This window comes from Colias croceus, chromosome 4 (assembly GCF_905220415.1).
Source record: "Colias croceus chromosome 4, ilColCroc2.1".
Taxonomy (NCBI): domain Eukaryota; kingdom Metazoa; phylum Arthropoda; class Insecta; order Lepidoptera; family Pieridae; genus Colias; species Colias croceus.
The window spans coordinates 7,460,226-7,480,405 of record NC_059540.1 but is presented as its reverse complement, the minus strand read 5'-3'; the positions used below and the strand labels follow the sequence as shown (position 1 = coordinate 7,480,405).

The following is a 20,180-nucleotide window of genomic DNA, read 5'->3' as shown; positions in this document are numbered from 1 at the left end:
AACAGTGTAAAAAATATCAAAGAAAATCTGAGATTTACTGTGGAGATTTATGAAATACAAAGTAATGTTTTTTAAACACTTTCAAGTAGTTATTCTATTAAGAAAACGACTAACTTCGACTTCCTTCACGTTAACGTACCACCTATGGGTATAATAATTAATATATAAATTATTTAAACAATGTCGCTCATGCGCATGTGACCGCCCGTAATATTCTGAATATTCATGAAGAAATATCGAAAATAAACTTCCTTACCTTATTTTCTTCTAACAGTCAATTTTACTATTTTCCTTGGGGGGGGAGGGCTGTTGTTGGGCTGTCGCTGTTACCTGGAAATCTTAACAGGGGTTCGTAGAGCTGAAAGTTTGAGAAACCCTGAACTACAGCAACGCTTCGCACAATCGAGCACTCTTAAAAGTAATGCGCGTGATCCGTGCAATCGATGCCAACTCAGTGACAGAATTTTTATTTTACCCCTTTAAATTTGGCATTGTGCGCCACTGAGTCACATTATAATATATGCTCTATAATTAATGTACTCTGTAATTGGAAAACACGGATAAAATCCTAGTTTAAAAAAAAATTGGTTGCCTGTAAAGTCGGTATACGGGCGAAAGTTTTACGTGACAACGACTTTTTATGTCTGTCTCTCTCGCTCTTAGGCGGGCTAACCATGCCCGAGTGGAAGGGACGCGTGCCTCTCACTCGCTCTCATTGTGAGCGCACACAGTGAGCGCATAACGTGAGCGGAGCGTAAAGCAGTTTCTTGAAGTGTCACCCGGCAAACCAATTTATAAGACGTTGTCACGTCAATATAAAAAGATTCCATCCAATATATAATCTATTTCCGGTTTATTTCCTAATCTGTCGTAGACAGAGAAACTAATCTGTGTTCAGTATACTTGCTCTGTGGCTCGGAGCAATTCTGACTAATATATAGTTATCTGTGGAGCAATTACGAGCTCTGTGGATATTGTGGATATTACACAATATTACACTCTGTGATTTTGACATTTATAGGATGTTGAAACTTGAAGCCTGAAGGCTCAACCTCAAGCACAGAGTACTTTTTTATATATATGAAAACCTCAAGTCTGTTTGGATTTTCTGTAGAGTGTAGTCCTATGGAATAATATTCAGATCTTCATAAAAGTTGCAATTTGCCTTTGGTGAAAATACAGTTACAAAGGTGTCCTTCTAGGTAAAAGATGGCATCGTATGTAGATATGAGCTTAGATGATATAATACAAAAAAAGAAACGAGGAAATCAAAATAGGTACGTTTTTAAAAAATCGTTAAAACGCAAAGAATTTTTGTAAAACTCAATAAATACTTTACATTGTATGTTTTTAAAACTTGTAGACATTCATTTTTGTGGTGCCAATCTCTATTGTCAAAATAGTAATTTCAGAAAAACCGGCAAACCAAAAGGACCTCGGGTATTAAATCTAGATATAATTGATGCTAGGAATAAAATCGTCTCTAAGAAAAGGACTCAAATTAGAGATGCAAGAGAAAAATTAGCTGAACTAGCTAAACAAAAGGATGCTCGATTAAAATTACAACAATTGAGGGCGAAAAAGGTATAAATGTTTAGAATTTTTGAGTAATTTTTTTAACACATTTTCACAGTCAGGAAGTTAGAAATTATTGGTAAAGGTTTACTTCTTCTCAAAGTGATGATGTATGTTGACACTAGGGGTTATATGTTGCACAGTCTTATTTGAATTCATTACAAATTTGAACAGAACATGTTTTAATTATGTTCTAAATTATATACTAAAACCTTCCTCTTGAATCACTCTATCTATTTAAAAAATCCGCATCAAAATCCGTTGCGTAGTTTTAAAGATTTAAGCATACAGAGGGACATAGGGACAGAGAAAGCGACTTTGTTTAAACTATGTAGTGATTATTAAATGTTCAATTTGTTAGGAAATCTGATGCAGATCTAAGAGTATATACTATATATAACAAAATTATTTATTTGCTTAAATATATTATTACACAAGAAAGTAATTTAAAAACAATTGGAAAATTGAATATAAGTATTTTAGGCTACCAGTAATCCTTATGGATATCTGATGGGTATATAATATGACAACTTACTGTAATTTACCACATTTTTTGTCAGGCTTCAAATAAACCATCAGGATCACATGGAATACAAAACAAGCAGAGGCCAATGAAAACATATATAAAAAGAGATAGACGTGAGTTATATTCTTATTTGTTTTTTTTTTTTATTAAAATTTTTATTCTAATATAATATATAACATTTGCACATATAAATGCATTGTTCTACATTCTTTTACATAATATTTATAATTTCATTTACAGTTTTTACAGACCCGTCTCGTCAAGTTGTATATCAACCCTTACAAAATAAAAACTTAGGAAGGAAACAAAGAAATAATCAAAGATTTTTAGAAGAAAGAACATTTGCTTCAACTTCTTTGCGTAAGATATATTCCATTATATATTATAACTTTCTTATATTGTTTGGGGATATAGGATGGTCCCAGCCATTTATATAATTATATTTATTATTTTTGCACATAAATATTTTTAAGATAATAAACATAATTATATTGCTGTTAATTCACTAAATAATTAGCATATGATTATGTTAAAAATATTTCTTAAAGGTGCCTTATTTCTGAAAGGTGCCAAAGTATAAAACTTACTATCTTATAGTAATAAAACAAAAAAAAATGGAAAAGGTAATGCTTATCTATATAGCATACCAAACTTTTAAATAAATTTATCAAGGCAGCCAACAATTTAAAGCGTGTTAAGATATCCCACTTTTGTGCCTTGGGTTAGGTCCTGTCATAGCAGTGCCCCATATTCTGTGTTGTTATGAATAATTTATATATACTATAAAAAATTTTTGAAAGTACTGAATTTGTTTTCATAATATTTACAATTTTTTTAATATTTTAGTATAAACTGCATTTTGTTTTGTAGCCAAGTTACCGATAAAGCCTATAGTGCGTACCATAGAGAATGATCTTGAAATCATTGATGATCCTATGGGTGAAGATTACAATCCTGCACCCATATTATCCAATAGAAAAGCTAGCCTACAGCTGAAAATAATAGCACACAACAGTGACAACCAGAGGTAAAGAATTTTTATAAACATGACAAGGCATCAACATAACTATTTCTTTTTTTATTTGTTTGGGATTTTAATTTTATTATTTTTAGGATGGCAATCAGGGAAAGAGAGATAAGTCCACCAAGACCACCGTCAATTCTAAAAAAACGACCTATGGCAGCTTTGCGTATGGAAAAATCTGAAGAGGATATTGAAAAACCTCCTCTTGAATACAGAATTATTGTTAGCAATTTACGCAATACTGTTACAGGAGGTGACATAAAGGTATGGACAATGGACATTATCTTCTTTTATATAATTCTATAGTATATTTTATCCATCCAATTTTGTTTGCTTTCAAAGGCTTTTTCTCCCATTTACTACATTTTTGAATGCTGTTGTACCTTTTGACCATAGCCTGATATTCCTGACATTAGCATTGTAATGTACTTTTGATATATTATGTGAAAACTATTATTTGTTTTAGGAATTATTTGATGATGTTGGTGGTATGCTAGAATCTCGTCTCGTTAGACCTGGTACTGCTGAGGTAATATATAAAAGTCTGGAAGATGCACAGAGAGCTGTGGACTTGTATCATAATCGACAATTGGATGGCCAACCCATGAACTGCCTCCTTGTCACTCCGAGAACTACATCCAAGTAAGTATTTGGTAAAAATATGATGTATTTTTAGTGATTTTTTTTCTAAAATACTAGAATATGCCCCTGGCTTTGATTGTGTTTTTAAATTTAATTAGAATTAAAATTTAAATCTAAACCATTTCCAAATCCATAATTGAATTTAATTAAAATCAACCCAGTTTTTTGGATTTCAGTGACAAACACATGCACATAAGAAATATATTCAGAACTAGCGGTCCGCCCCGGCTTCGCCCGTGGTACATTTTTACGTTTTCTCTCCATAAGATCCATCCTCGTACTTCAAGAAATGTAATAAAAAAAGAATTAACGAAATCGGTTCAGTTGTTCTCGAGTTTTGCGCTTACCAACACATTTTGCGATTCATTTTTATATTATAGATTATTGTTTCACTAAAACATGAACAATCTATAATACATATAAAAATGACGCTCAATTTATTGCTAAGCACAAATCTCGAGAATAGCTGAACCAATTTCGTTAAACGGTTTTTATAATATTCGAAGATAAATTAGGGCGGGCGGATCACTATTAGATTAAAATATTTAAGAGAAAATGTTGTTAGATAGTCGTAAATAATAAGAGCTAGCGCGCAAGAGCAACTTTTGTCTCCGCAACTATGTTTATTTATATTGATGGGAGAGACAAAATAGTTGAAGAGACAAAAGTTAGTCTTGCGCGATAGCTCATATATATAGGGGGTAAAATTTTCGTATCCTTTTTTTTGAATTTGAACCTCAGTCAAATGTAACAAATCTTGTAAGTATCATAAATTCATAAATAAAGATTTAATGTGAGTGTGACCATGTGAAATAGTATTAAAGGGGCTAAGATTTTTGTCGCCTTTTTAATCTAAATCAATAATTGTTTGTGTACTTTGTTTTTATAGAAGCAGTTCGAAACCAGCTCTAATAAGCAGCAATTCCACCGTAGAACCGGATTTATCGACTTTTCATAAAGTGCTCTTTAGTCACTTCTAGAGTTAAGACTGGCGACGTAAGTAGGCAGGCTTTTTGCACGCATTTTGTCTTTTGATATTAATTGATAATGTATGATTAAAAAATAAACAATTAAAATCGATTCTATTTTTTTACTCCCCCATTCCCCTAAAATAATTATTAACCTATTTATGGAGCAAATGGAGGTGGTTAAGCAAGAAAGAAAGGCTGAAGCCTTTAGGCTGGTTGCAGAGCTTGACCGACCGTCAGTGCGTACCATCGGTCCTGACGATACGCATCAACAATTGTACGACTATGACTCTAATGCGCATGACAATACGCGTGCGTATGGTCGGTCTAGTTATAAACGGTTTTATGAATTTCCATACATATGACAAGCGCGACTGTCGTACGCACTGATGGTCGGTCAAGCTCTGCAACCAGCCTTAATAGGTTAAATGCTTTGTTTATACAGGTGTCCAGAATTAATGGACACTCTTGAAATAATAAAAATATTTTTAAAAGAAAACTATCATGACCAGTAACTAACAAAAGTATTAAAAACTAAAAATAATTTTCAATAATCGTATAAAAAGTCACATGAAGTTATATATAATATTATAAAGCTGAAGAGTTTGTTTGTTTGTTTGAACGTGCTAATATCGGGAACTACTGGTCCGATTTGAAAAATTCTTTCGGTGATAGATAGCCCGTTTATCGAGGAAGGTTATAGGCTATATTATATATATCATCACGCTACGAACAACAGGAGTGGAGCCACGGGGGTGAAACCGCGCGGAGCAGCAAGTAAAATATATACGGTAGAAGAGAGTAAAGCCGGTCGTACACAGACCGCTTCAAGCAGTTGAGACCGCGCAATGAACTATGTGATGTGATGGTGATGTGAATGTCTCATTCACTGCCGTACACATGACTGCTCGAACTGCACATGACCGCTTCAAGCCAGTATTATCTATGGCTTCAAGCCGTCAACTGCGCGGTTGGTTGTGGAGCGACAGCCGACAGCTCGAGCAATACGACCGACCGCTCGAGCACTACGACCAACCGATCGAGCAGTACGACCGACCGCTCGAGCAGTCCGTGTACGTCGCTCAGCCCCTAACTGCCCGAGCTGCCCGTGTACGGCCGCTATAAGAACCAAGAAAGAAGAAGAAAGAACAATCAGTGGTAAGAAACCTAATTATTACAGCATTTATTTTATGAGAATTTTTTGTTAGAAAAGGTTTTTTGTAAGATCTTCGCACCTTATCTTAGCCTTCGATCCTAAAAATATATTTGTATTTAAAATAATAATACATTCTTTATAATACTTATAATAAATTCAAAATATTATATTTATATAAATTATATGTAGTCAATAATATTTAAAAATGAGATTGGTATTCATTTTAAAAATTTAATGAATTTCCGGTTTTAGTAATAGTAAAACCACTAAAACCGTTTTTTTTACTATTACCAACCATAGAGTACTAGAAACTTAGACCACAGACTGACGCGTCTTGCGTATTTCCGTTCTCCATATTGAATTTTGCAATAATCATTTCTTTGCGGTTTACGACTAATCGCGTCTAGTGTGGTTTTTATTTGTAAAGAATGGTATTGATTTTTAATTATTGAAATTCTTCATTGTATTAATTCACTAAACAAAATCATGGGTGATCGTAAGTGCAATTATTTTATCTTCCAAAAGTACACATAACTTCATGTTAGGAGGCTAAAAAACGTGGGGTTTTTGCTTTTAGCGTACGCATCGTCGGACTATGGCAGTGGATCCTATGGAGGTCAATATTCAATGCCACCTCCGTCCTTAGGCTCTGGTGACAGTAATTACAGCGCACCTCAACAACAGCCTGGTAATTATACTCCAGGAAATTATGGAGCTGGTGGTCAAAATACTAACCAAGCGTGGAGTCAACCGAGTTCTGGCGGGGGTATGTATCTACTAATTATTGTGTTGAATTCGTTATAATAAGTTATATAGAAATATGTTTCACGTATTTGTTATTTTTAGGAGGTAGTGGAAGCTACGGCAGTCAGGAAAATAATTATGGACAGCAAAATTTTGGATCAAATTATGGAGGCGGTGGTGGTAGTGGATTTGACCGCAACGGTAGCGGTAATAGCAGCTACAATGTGAGTGGAAGTGGAAGTGACCGTGGAGGCAGTAATTATGGCGGTAGTGACCGCGGTGGGAGCTATGGAAGCAATGAGCGCAGCGGGGGAGGCTATGGAAACAATGATCGTGGAAGTGGGAGTTACGGAGGAAGTGACAGAAGCGGTGGCTCCAGCTATGGTGGCGGCGGCGACCGTGGGAGCGGTTACTCAAGTGGTGGTGATAGAGGCTATGGCGGAGACCGATCAAGCTATAATAGAGACGGGGGGAATAGAGATGGTGGATATGGGTAAGCATTACCTAATTTTACATATTAAATTAAGGAATATAGGATGGATTTAAAACATAAATAAAAAGCATCACATTAAGCAAATTTTAATGTAAAATAGAACAATTTTATTTGAGCACTATACATCAAAAGTTTGCAAATGATAGTGTCAGGGCAAAATGGAAAATTATTACTTTAGTTTGGTTTTTGGTTTATTTTATAAAAGGGTGATAACTCAGCCCCCGGAATCACAGACACAATAGAAAATCTATTGTGTCGTGGCCAGATCGGGCCGCTCGGGGCTCAATGGGTTAGTGGAGACTTATTTAGAAATTCATCTACTTAGAAGGAGGAATTAAAAAAAAGTTTAGTTGGTTTACAAGCAGCAAGATTAACTTAGATTAAGGTGTAATTAATATTTATTACATAATCAACAATTTAACACAAAAGTCATATATGTTTAAATGGTTCTTGTAGTTATGCTATTCAGGCTATACATAGATAAGGTACCTACATAGAGGTAAAACAGGAATATGTGGTTTTAATTAATGTACCTCTAGCTTTTCACATATATATTCTTTCATAAGTAATTATGGTAGTGAGTACTTCTAACTACACAACAAAGTTTTTTTTTAATCTCACATTGTCTTCTGCTTCATGATGGTTAATGCATATATCATATTGTTATAATTTGAAATGTTTTATTGAACTGTCTTGTATGCAAAGGACAAAAATATCATTGAATATCATAATATCCTTCAATATAAACTCACATGTTGTCCTTTGCTGATAAATGGCAATTAGAGGGATCTAAGGGACTATGCCTCTAAAATTTTGTTGTATTTACGTTAATCTATATTACGTTCTTCATGCAGTAAGGGATTATTTTTGTTTGCTTTCAATTATGTTTGTATTAAAAATGTTTACAAGACCAATTATGTTACAGCAAGAGAAACTTATCTTAATTCTTCTATGGGTATGGTTGAGATTTTATATTTGACTAGTTTGCATTTATAAAACAGTTATAATTTATAATAATCTGCAAAAATTTCAAACATCAAATATGTGCAATATTTGTGTTTTAAAAATGCAAGCTTTCGTCTATAGTGAAGATATATATTCCATCTTGAAAAAGTGTTACATTTTATAACAAGTAAACCTATTCAAACTACAGTGATATCATCATCGGAATACTGCTTTCTCGGCGGTAGCGGATACCACTGGAGATTGAATAGGCTTTAAAAATTTTAAATCACAAAAAGTTATACTTTTAAAAGTATATACCGTGAACTTTGCTGTTTACATTTTTTATTATTTAAACTTATACATAACGCTACAAATAAACATTTTGTTCTACCTTGAATTACTATTATTTGCTTCTTCAAAATGGAATTCACTAATTTTGTACACTTTTTCAAGTGAAATAGAATTCTGCATGTGTCTACCTTTGTGTCTACATATGTTTTATTGTATGCTGTTGTTGTCAACCAAAAATTCTAAGGTTTTCAAGGTTTTTCATTATGGTAAAGAAAAGGACCCACATTATGGAATGAGGTCACTAAAAATGGACCTTAGGTGTGCTACGCGCTTCATTCAGTGTGCCCCCAACCTGCCAGTGTGAACTAAATGGTGTTTTATTGTTATAGTGGCGGCGGCAGGGGGGGTGGTTATAATAAAGGTAAAGCTCCTCATAACTAACGAGTGGTGCTTTTGTTATATTTTTAATTTGTAAACATAAGGGCTGCCAAATTTGTCGTATTACATATTGATAGTGTTATACTACCTCCGAGCAAATAAGCTCTTCAACATACATTTAAATTTACATAGGTATTTCACAGGCAAAACATTAGTTATAATAAATAATAAAAATACTAATAGTATCAAAAAATAATTGGTGAATTCAGTCATTTCTATATTTAAGTGTGTTGATCTATTAATTATTTGTTACCAAAAATGTGAAACTATTTATTTTTAATTGTCGACATGTGTATATAAACTGGTGTAATTAAAAGGATACATATATCTGGACAATACGAAATAATTCAGATGGAAAGATAATTTTTTGTGCACTTGGAAGTTAACTTTAAGCTATAAACCAACAAGGTGCAGGTGGTATTTTTATGTGAACTTTAAAATATTGCACATATGGTTATGAGGTTTTGTGGCGTAGTGTAGTACATATTCCATTATTCTGACTGTTAGACAAACCATATGAATTCAGTGTTCATATAATCATAACTATGTCAGATAAAAATTTATGGTAATGACTACGGCGTTAAACTACCTTGACTGAAATGTGGAGAGATTTTGAGGTTATGTAGGAAGGCAATTCGGTACCTACTATATTAAGGAGTTTGGGTTATTTCAATAAGTAGCGATACATCATCGTCATATTTGTAAAAAAAAACGTATTCGCAATTAATCAATCTAAGTGGTTAATTTTTATACACAATTATTCATATGATATGAGAAGAAGAGGAAACAATTGAGCAGGATGGTTGTTTAATTGGAATTCTACCGGAAGCAATCCATCGTCACATGAATAAAATATATATATATTGGTATATCCATTAGTTTGATTGAATAATATATTATGGTGTGTTTAATATATCCTCTGTTCATTGGATATATGTTTATATCATTGACGACGCGACGTCCTTACGGAACCACTTGGGCATATTACAAACCTTATTTAGGGCTTTGTACAAGATAAGGTAATCTTGTACAAAACTTGCATATAGGATGTTATATAATTGCGCGTTGATGTAAAATATGCGTTGTTGCCGTATCAGTCGTCATGTTGAACCCAAATTATTTTTATGAATCAAAGGATCTCCAATGGTGTTCCACTGACTATATTTTTGGCAGCCCTAATCTTCTACAATAGTGTTAACATGCGCAATTTTCTGGTCAGTTAAACATAGCTATATGGTATTTTTGTTATCTACTATTTTATACCAAGGTTATACTGTAACAATTACAGGTTTATTTTATCGCTGTTGATATTCTTAAAAATATTTTTTTTTTAATAATCGTAACAAAGGTGTTAAAATGTTTCATATCACGAATAGTAAAATCTTCTGCTTTAAGGTCGATGCAAGCTAGAAACGTTGTAATAGCGTTTTCGTTATATTATTTTATTAAACTTATTTAATATATAGGAGGCGGCGGTGGCTATGGCGGAGACAGGGGTGGTGGAGGTGATATGGTGACCCAAGAAGACACTGTCTTCATTCAAGGCATGAATCCAGAGACTACTGAAGAAGAATTGTGTCAGCATTTTGGAGCTATCGGTATTATAAAAGTAAGAGAAATAAAAATTTATATCTCGTATGTTAAGACATTTCATAGACATCTATACTATATATACTTTAAACGCGCTAATCTCAAGAAGTAGTGATCCGTTTTGAAAAATTTTTTTAGAGTTGGATAGCCTATTTATCAAGGAAGGCAAGGCTATAACCCTTTAATCTTTATATCATCACGCTAAGATCAACAGAAGACCACGCGGGTGGAATTGCGGAGCGCAGCTAGTTATTTATATAATATTCTGTATTATTGTCTTTTCAGACTGATAAAAAGACACAGAGGCCTAAGGTATGGATGTATAAAGATAAAGCGACGGGACAGCCGAAGGGAGAAGCTACCGTAACATACGAAGATTCCAACGCCGCTTCCTCTGCTATTCAATGGTTCGACGGAAAGGAGTTCAACGGAACCACAATTAAAGTGTCCCTCGCCCAGCGGCAAAATACGTGGGCCGGAGGCAAAGGTGGCGGCGGCGGCGGCGGTGGTGGTGGCTTCCGCGGCGGTCGGGGCGGCGGCGGCGGAGGAGGCGGTGGGGGCGGCCCGCCGCGCGGGGGCAGGGGCGGTGGCGGCGGGGGCAGCGGCCCGCCGTCCGGCAACCGCGAGGGCGACTGGAGGTGCCCCAACCCCAGCTGCGGCAACACCAACTTCTCCTGGAGGAAGTCGTGCAACAGATGCAACGAAGAGAAGCCCGGCGGTGGTGGCGGCGGCGGCGGCCCGCCGTCAGGCGGAGGACGCGGGGGCGGTCCCCCCGGGCGGGGCGGGCGCGGCGGCGGGGGGCGCGGGGGCGGCGGCGGCGGGGGACGCGGCGGCGGCTGGGGCGGTCGCCCCGACCGCGGCTCGGATCGCTCCGGCGACCGCAGGGGCTCGGGCGACCGTGGCTCCAGCGGCGGCGCCATGCGAGGCGACGGAGGGTCAGTATTTATGTCTCATTCCATTTACACTATCGTAACAATTTTCTTTTTCCTATATAAAATACTAATTGCGCGTCCCCATTGTTCATGGTTATCGGAAAGTATCAAGTTAAATCCATTATTACGAAAAGTATCAAACTAAATACGTATTTTGTTTTTTTCGTGATCATTTACTTATTTATCTTATTTTTTGTTACAGTGGCAGAGACAGACAACGGCCGTATTAGTTATTAAGTTTTCTTGACTGATGTAAGATAGATTCTTGACAGATTTGAAATAACTGAGTTGGTACAGATTGAAATGAATTTGTTTTGTTTACTGGACATATAGAGCCTATTTTCTAAGAGAACATTAATATCTCAATTGTAAGCAATATAAGACTGTGGTTTAAACGTAATTTAAGTTTTATGTAAAAGTAAAAAATATACTAATCTTTCCACAAATTTTTTCCTCAAATTCATCTATATTAATAGATTGTATTTTATATTAGAAATCAGTTCTGTACCAACACAGTAAACTCCCAATATTATGTAATATTATTTACATAATGAACACGCTTTTAATAAAATATTACACTAAGACTAGGAGATAAAATCAATTTGAGACACGCTGATACAAACCTAAATAATTATTATTAATAATATCTTATGGTCAATTTAGCTAAGATTTATTAGAATATCTGTATTAGGTATAATTCTTTTGTGTTTTAATAAATACGTATTCCACAATTCCTTTTGTTTTATTTTTTCATGGAACCTTGACTGTGTATGTAAGTATGTATTATGTACTAGCTGTTTGTCCTGGCTTCGCCCGTATGCACTTGAGATAAAAAAGTAGCCTTCTAGTGGTGAAAGATTTTTTTAAATAGGTCAAATACGTTTGTTTCTAAACATTACAACACGAAAGTTTCCTCTCCAAAACATTAGTTTCTATATTATCTATATTTTAATAATAATAATTTATAGGTTTCTTTAAACGAACAGCTACTGAACTGAACACCATTATCAGAATATCAGTACAATAGCCTAAAAATAGTAGACATGTGCAATCTATTAACTGCTATTAGCCACATTTATTTTCGAAGTTATACGTGAAATTAATTTCACGTGCTGCGATGATCTCTTCATTAGTAACTGAATATTTTTCGTTGCCGTGGTAGGCGAGTTAGGTTTGATTTATGAGTAAATTGAGAGGTATTTACGATGCACGCCGCTCGCTCTGAAAATGCTTAAAAATTCAGCATGTGTTTCGTGGCCATATCGTAATTTGCTCAATACAAAGTTTTGATCATTTCATGAAAAACACGTACGTTTAGTAGACCATCGAGAAACGATTTCTTATCATTGATCTGCTCAAACCACATCATGGTGTGATGTGGTCAATCGTTTCATGAAATAAGCAAATCTACGATATGGCCACGACAATATTATGTAGGTTCATATTTGGTTAATTGTTGCACGGTGATAATATTGCGCTCGTGCGTTTTTATGAATTTATTAGGGAAAAGGCGAAATGCATATAATATATTATTTATAAATCCTCATAGATAACATACATTGAATTTTTAGGCAGATTAAGGACTCGAAAAACTAAAGGTACTTATGCTTACCTATTTTGATAATACGAAACGTAGACATTTTTTACAAGATTTATAATTAATAGACTTACTAACATATGCAGTTGCGCCATCGGCGTCTATTTGTTAGGATTTAATTGAAATGAAAGTCAATATATTCAATTTAATGCGTTTATTTACAACTCAAAATAAAAATATTTTATATACGGGAGCTTCTTTGGTGGTTTATTATTATAATTTGTAGGTTTACTAATATATATTTTATATTACATTCTTGTAATTTGTAACGTATTTGCACTTTTCACCAAGAAAGCAGTTTCTCCTATTTTCCTACATCTATTGTCTCTGGAAGTTAAGTATCTTGATAAGAACGAGGCCCATTATAGTAGCAGCGGCGACCCCAATACCAGCCTTCCACCAGGACGAGTTATCGCCAGCAAAACTCGCAAACTGTTTGAGATGTCTGAAATAATGATAGCTTATTAGTTAATTTGACGTATTCCAATATAGTTATGAGAAATGAGAATATTTATTAAGTATTCGTAAACTAGCGAACATGTAGATTGTAGACGGACGCTGGCATGGTTGAATATTACAATAAATTAGAAATTTAACCGTTAAATACTGACAATAGCGCCATCTATCAATCCCGATAGCATAACTTCATCTAAATCGGTCCAATTGTTTACGATAAGCTTAGTGACAGATATACATACAGAAGGCCCTTCCTTTAAATAGTCGGAAGAGCTCGTAAATTTTAAAAATAATATGGGTAACTACACTATGGTCCAGTTAAATAATAATTGATATCACAATACATACAACTAACCTGTGTTTGCTGAACAAAATCCAAGCAGCTTGAAATTGACTGGTTAACATATTGTGAATTAAAAAAACAGTAATACTATATTATATTATCAGCCAATTGTAACTTACAGTTAGGAATTATCTAATCTAATCTAATGTATACTAATATTATAAAGCTGAAGAGTTTGTTTGTTTGAACGCGCTAATCTCGGGAACTACTGGTCCGATTTGAAAAATTCTTTCGCTGTTATATAGCCCATTTATCGAGGAAGGTTATAGGCTATGTGTCATTACGCTACGACCAACAGGGGTGGGGCCACGGGGGTGAAACCGCGCGGAGCAGCTAGTATATTATAAAGGCGAAAGTTTGTAAGTATGGATGTATGGATGTTTGTTACTCTTTCACGTAAAAACTACTGAAACGATTACAATTAAATTTAGCACACATATAGAGGGTAACTTGGATTAACACATAGGATAGTTTTTATCCCGGAAATCCCACGGGAACGGGAACTATGCGGGTTTTCCTTTGCAAACGCGGGCGAAGCCGCGGGCGGAAATCTAGTATAACATATATTCTATTTATATCAATAAGTTTAAATTAAAATGTATTTGATAAAAAAGACCATGATCTGCTTGTTTAACGATTACAAAATAGCTTACAGTCATTAGTTCCATATAATATGTAATACCTAGGTCCTAGTACATTATGTGCATTAGATAAAATAAGTCTTTAGGAGACTTATTTTACTTCTACATTTAAATATTAATAAATTTTAATGACAAATAATTACAGTACAGTAATTAGAATCTCATTTACAATACTTACGGAAAAGCAGCCATTGTCGCAAGTTTCACAAGAACATCGTGCTTATTCTCTTTAATATTAAAGAGTTGCGGTGGAAGCAATTGGTACTTGCTACAAAATACTTCTGGTTGTAGAATATATTCCTGTCTGGTGATCATGCCATCTCCTTTGGTTCCAACAATCAGTACAGGGATGTGACTTTCAGCAAAATATTTCTAAAAAACATGGATGGTGTACAAAAGTCGTAAAATTTTGTTCTATAAATTATACCATGTTGATCTAATGTAGTATGTTATGTTTATACTTCAAATAACAAATAACAAGTTTTTGCGAGGGAGCTGCTTATTTCAAAAATATAATCTACACTAATATTATAAAGAGGAAAACTTGTTTGTTTGTTTGATTAAAATGAATAGGAATAAATAAACTACTGGACCGATTTTAAAAATTCTTTCACCATTCGAAAGCTACAATATCCACGAATAATATAGGATAGGTTTTATCCCGGAAATTCCACGGGAACGGGAACTATGCAAGTTTTTCTTTGAAACCGCGGGCACAGCCGCCGCGGGCGGAAAACTAGTAATTTATAACCAAGATATCAAACTCTCAACTGTGTTCAGAATTTTTATTTAATTTTATGACTATGATTATACACTTATATCATTAGTTAATTGGTGTATGATCACGATTTCAATAAAATCTATACTAATATGAGCTGAAGCCCCTCGAGGTGGCTCAAAGAGCAGTTATGAAAGTCTCCACGTTTAAACCTATGCAGTATTGTACAACCGACCTGTACAAAGATTGGAAGGTTCTCACCGTTAGACAACATTTTATTTTACAGACTATTATTTTACAACACCGATTAACACCTCTAGTTACAACCTCGTTTCGACGAAAGAACAAAATCTGCACTGTTCCTCAGCCAAATAGCATGTTCACCAAGAGGTTCTTTTACTTCCTCGGACCCTATTTGTATAACAAAATTAATGATAGTCTTAGCATCTATGCCTTACCGTATTCTAAATGTAAATTAACCGTACGCTTCTTTCTATTAGGAAAAACTTATGACGAGACAGAACAACTTCTTGAGATACTGGCTTAAGTGTAAACGTGACTCTTGCTTAGATATCTATAATATAATATTTCACACACACACACACACACACACACACACACACTTACACAAACACACGCACACACATACACATACACACACAAATATATATACATTCATAAGATACAGTTTCATTCGCCACACCCGCATTCTCTTATACACCTTAAATTTTACACATATTTTTTTTTCTCTTACTCCCTATTGTAACCAATTTTAATTTATAATAATTAAGTACTTGCTAAGAGGCTTTTTGTGTATTTATTTTAGAGGCAAGCTGTTTCTCCTAAACACAGGTTGCCCAGTAACCTAGCTAGGGAAACATTGGCTTGTATAAATAATTGTTTTGGTAGCCTTTTTATTTATATACTTTTACATGAATTTTAATTGTATACCTATTGTAATAAATTGTAATTGTAATTATTGTATGTATGTATGTTTAATAATAATAAATAAATTTGAAATTTGAAAATTAAAAGAAAAAAAAAAAAAAAAAAAAAAAAAATATTATAAAGCTGAAGAGTTTGTTTGAACGCGCTAATCTCGGGAACTACTGGTCCGATTTGAAAAATTATTTCGGTGTTAGATAGCACATATACCGAGGAAGGAGAATGGCTATATATTATCACGCTAAGACCAACAGGAGCGGAGCCACGCGGGTGAAACCGCGGAGCGCAGCTAGTTAAAAATAGCACAGTTATAAAATGTAAAGACGAATATTGTAATGTTGGGTGTTCATTTAGCCTAAAGGACATAGGTCTGGTCTAACAAATAATTTATCTTTATACTCACAATATATATTCTAGCGATGAACTCAAAAGATCGACTAGCGGTGACGTCATAAACAAGGCAAGCTACATCACAATTAACTTCATGAGGCTGCAGAGGGTCGGAGACACGTGTGATTGGTATTTCCTTTAAAACTAAGTACTTCTCTTGCCCATACACTAATACTGTATTAATACAACAGTTGTTCTCTGTAGAGTATCCATCTCCTCGCTCATTGGAATGAGGTTTGATTTTCTGTAGATATAATACAGTGTTAAACTAATTAAAGTTATGAAAACTTTATAAAATTAATAAATAACATACAAATTTAACTTATAAACTTCAACAGGCAATTTACATTATAACATATACATTATACATACATAGATGGGTTGAAGAAGACATAGCTATACATTAAATAATAATTTAAACACTACCTTATGTGCTATTCCTAAAAAACTCCTACATATGGATGTTTTACCACAACCTCTGGGTCCAATGATATGACACTGGTATACATTACGGTTTGATTGTTTTTTAGCTATATCAATTTTTTTCTCCCGAGTAACTGAAATAAAACCAAACAGAAACATTAGCAGGAGCTCAAGAAAAAATCTGTTTTGTTGAAAATATAAAAAAATGCAATAAGAAGTGCTAGAAAATAATTAATTTAGGAAAAACAACACATGTTTCCGATTCCGATTTAAAAAATTCTTTCAGTGTTAGATAACCCATTTATTGAGATAGGCTATAGGTTATTTATCATCACGCTAAGACCAACAGTAGCGGAGCAATGCAGGTGAAACCGCGGAACACAGATAGTTTAAGTTAATATGAAAGTACTTACCATGAAATGCAGATTTTTGGGATTCATTTTCTAAGAAATTATATCCCAAATAAGCTAAGTAAGCACTTGTACTTTGCAAGTCTAGGAGGGTCATTAATGTCCAACGACACATCCAGCCTTGTAAAGTCAAGTACCCCTGAAAAAAGAAAAACAATTTTCAACACTTATTTATATAATATGTCATACCAAATCATTATGTGAATAAATATAAAAATGCATACCTTATCATTGGTTGGTACAGTATACCTTAAGTTATGCCAGGGTATGCGAGGACAACATGAAAATACATTTTTAAGTTCAGTAGGATTTAGCATTCCATCTTTATCCCTATCATACTTCTCAAAAATTTGCGTCAAAAATTGTTGGCCTTTGTACGAAAGTTCTGATGTGCTGCCTGCTGGTATTTTCAGACTAAAATATAGATCAGATATTTCATTCAAGATTTTATGTTGTTCATTAATTTAATAATGATTCTAAGAGCTAGCGCACAAGAGCAACTTTTGTCTCCGCAGCTATTTTGTCTCTCTCATCAACTCTATGGGCTAGTAAGAAAGTTCGCGCATGTAGCGACGCGACTCCCCATAGAGTTGATGGGAGAGACAAAATAGTTGCGGAGACAAAAGTTGCTCTGGCGTGCTAGCTGACTAGCTCTTATAAGACATTAAACATACTTAGCATATAAATAACTTTGTGTCAATTCCAAACTCTCATCATAACCAAATTTACGTAGTACTGTCCATGTTGTCTCATTTCTTCCTCTCTGTATGAAAAGACAGTGCAAGAATATAAATCCCTTCATTGTGATGCATTCATTCTCTATTCCCCCAGCAATATTTTGTGCTATAACAGATTTTACTTCATCTAGAACCTAAAAAAATATGTTCATTATTATCATTCTGATACAAATCATACCTAAAGGAATTCTCATGCAAAATATTATATTGCACCTGCAGTTGTAATGGAGAGTCAAAGCACTTTTTCTGGAATACTGTTATTTCATAATCATCCAAAACTCCATCACCATCTAAGTCACATATTTTGAATATTCTTGACAATGCCTTTTTACACCTTTCTGTGAGCTGCAAAGTTCAATACAATTAAAATATTCTTCCAAAGTATAGAATTTAAGAAAGGATATTATAATATATAAAGCTCTTTTATCTTTGTATTCTATATTAATACTCACTTCTTGTTCTTCTATTGAATAAATAGGATGTATTGGGTGCAAAACAGCTTTTTGTGCATTATAGAACATTTCAGAGACATTAGTCAATGTCTTAGCAGAACATTCAATACATCGGTCTACCTCCGGGTATTCCTCTGCTATATCCCAAATATTCTAGAAACATGTAATAATTGCATAATTAATTATTACTATAATAGTTAATACCTATATGATGCAAAAATGAGAAAAATAGAAATACAGTAATGGTAGTCTAAAACTATATTGTGTACTATTATCTCTTATAAGAATTATATACTTACATCTATAATCGAATAATCAATTAAGTCAATTTTATTTCCTACTAAGATCACTGGTTTCCTATAATCTTCTGGACAATTGTCCCTCACAAACGGTAGCCAGTACGATGCGACTTTATTAAGCGTTTCTTGCTTGTCAACAGAAAATACGATACAAATCACATGAGCCTTTTCTATTTCTTCGGCAACTTGTTCAATTGTTTGTTCACACACTAAAATAAATAATCGTTTATTAATACCTGTGCGTGGGAATTTAGAAATAAGTAGAATGTTATATGGAACTTGCGATACGTACAACATACATCAACAATATTCGTCGGTACTTGTTCTGGTGTAACATCAGCAGGAATTGTGATTTCTTCTGCCTTCGGTGGAACATGTTCTGTAAATTCTTCAGTAACTAAAGAGAGAATGAGTGATGTTTTGCCGACTCCTGGTTCACCCAGCAAAATAATGCGGACAGTTCTCGGAATCGGCTCATAAACCATTTTGTATAGTAATAAGTAATATTTACTATTCCATATACATTAAATGTTCATTTTAGAGAAACAAAAAACGCAGTATATAACTATTTTATTATAATTCCATTCATGATTAATATTTTTATGTAATTTTGGTTGTAAAGTAAACTTCATAAACCACAGAGACTAGAATAGGCATAGAGTAAGAGAGTAAGATATAGATTTTTTTTCAGAGACAGATAATATATTAAGAAAAAAATCTGAACGACGCGCAGATAACAAAGCATTGAACTTATGTATAGACGAGAAAAATAAAAAAATAAATAAGACTTTTTTTTTAATTTTGGCAATATTATTCAACTGTCATTTGTCATTGTCACATAAAATTGGATTTGCCCAAGAAGCTTATATCTTATACACTGGAGATTGCACTATGACCATTGACTTGTCACAAGAAAATATAACCTTGAATGACGTCAGTGTTGTTTTTTGTCTCTTTCTGTGGGTGACCACACTGGTTTGTATATTCAGGATTTTTCGAAATAGAAAAAACTAAAAATCATGGTCTATAAATAATAACGACATATATTTTTAACAGTATTAATTATATTATAATATTACTGGCCATACTTTATAGGTACATACAATTTTAATTGGTATAGAATGATAGTTTTAAATAACTCTTGGCTACAAAGCCTGGATATGAACCGATATATAGCATTAACATCCTTTGTAAATAGAAGAAAGTTGTGTTTTGCATCAGATGCTGTTTACCAAATTGTAAGCTACTCAGATCTTCTTTTTAAACGCGTTGCTTCGACGGGTCAATTTCAAGCCAAAATCATCAAAGAAAAACTGTTTATAATAAACGCCTTGCACAAATTTCAGCTAACTTTACTAAAAAAAAATAAAGTTTATTTTTCAAAAGGTATTTTTTTCTGGGTCGTAATCCTCAGTATTTTTACCCTTGATGGGCACATATATTTC

The 20,180-nt window shown here is 34.0% G+C and overlaps 3 protein-coding genes across 4 annotated transcripts; 2 read left to right on the top strand and 1 right to left on the bottom strand.

The window, feature by feature from the left end:
* The first annotated feature begins 1,071 nt into the window (after positions 1-1,071).
* Positions 1,072-4,847, top strand: LOC123691504 (polymerase delta-interacting protein 3-like). 2 transcript variants are annotated; one of them, XM_045635927.1, is made up of 8 exons: positions 1,072-1,277; positions 1,413-1,584; positions 2,136-2,214; positions 2,342-2,461; positions 2,972-3,128; positions 3,215-3,389; positions 3,592-3,767; positions 4,657-4,847. In XM_045635927.1, exons 1-8 carry the CDS (start codon positions 1,210-1,212, stop codon positions 4,745-4,747), a joined length of 1,038 nt encoding a protein of 345 aa, XP_045491883.1. In that variant the 5' UTR covers positions 1,072-1,209; the 3' UTR covers positions 4,748-4,847. The 2 variants fall into 2 exon arrangements, with proteins under 2 accessions (XP_045491883.1, XP_045491882.1); XM_045635926.1 differs by having other exon boundaries at positions 1,073-1,277; positions 1,404-1,584.
* Positions 4,848-6,218: 1,371 nt separating this feature from the next.
* Positions 6,219-12,055, top strand: LOC123690907 (RNA-binding protein cabeza-like). Its single transcript, XM_045635037.1, has 7 exons — positions 6,219-6,387; positions 6,469-6,657; positions 6,738-7,128; positions 8,754-8,785; positions 10,269-10,411; positions 10,678-11,327; positions 11,527-12,055. The coding sequence occupies exons 1-7, from the start codon at positions 6,378-6,380 to the stop codon at positions 11,552-11,554; spliced, it is 1,443 nt and encodes a 480-aa protein (XP_045490993.1). The 5' UTR covers positions 6,219-6,377; the 3' UTR covers positions 11,555-12,055.
* A 1,021-nt stretch (positions 12,056-13,076) lies between these two features.
* Positions 13,077-19,366, bottom strand: LOC123690906 (mitochondrial Rho GTPase). The gene is made up of 11 exons (XM_045635036.1): positions 19,028-19,366; positions 18,736-18,944; positions 18,437-18,589; positions 18,198-18,329; positions 17,922-18,118; positions 17,472-17,661; positions 17,251-17,386; positions 16,841-16,971; positions 16,428-16,658; positions 14,540-14,733; positions 13,077-13,366 (listed from the first exon to the last, which is right to left on the bottom strand). Exons 1-11 carry the CDS (start codon positions 19,218-19,220, stop codon positions 13,240-13,242), a joined length of 1,893 nt encoding a protein of 630 aa, XP_045490992.1. The 5' UTR covers positions 19,221-19,366; the 3' UTR covers positions 13,077-13,239.
* Positions 19,367-20,180: the final 814 nt, after the last annotated feature.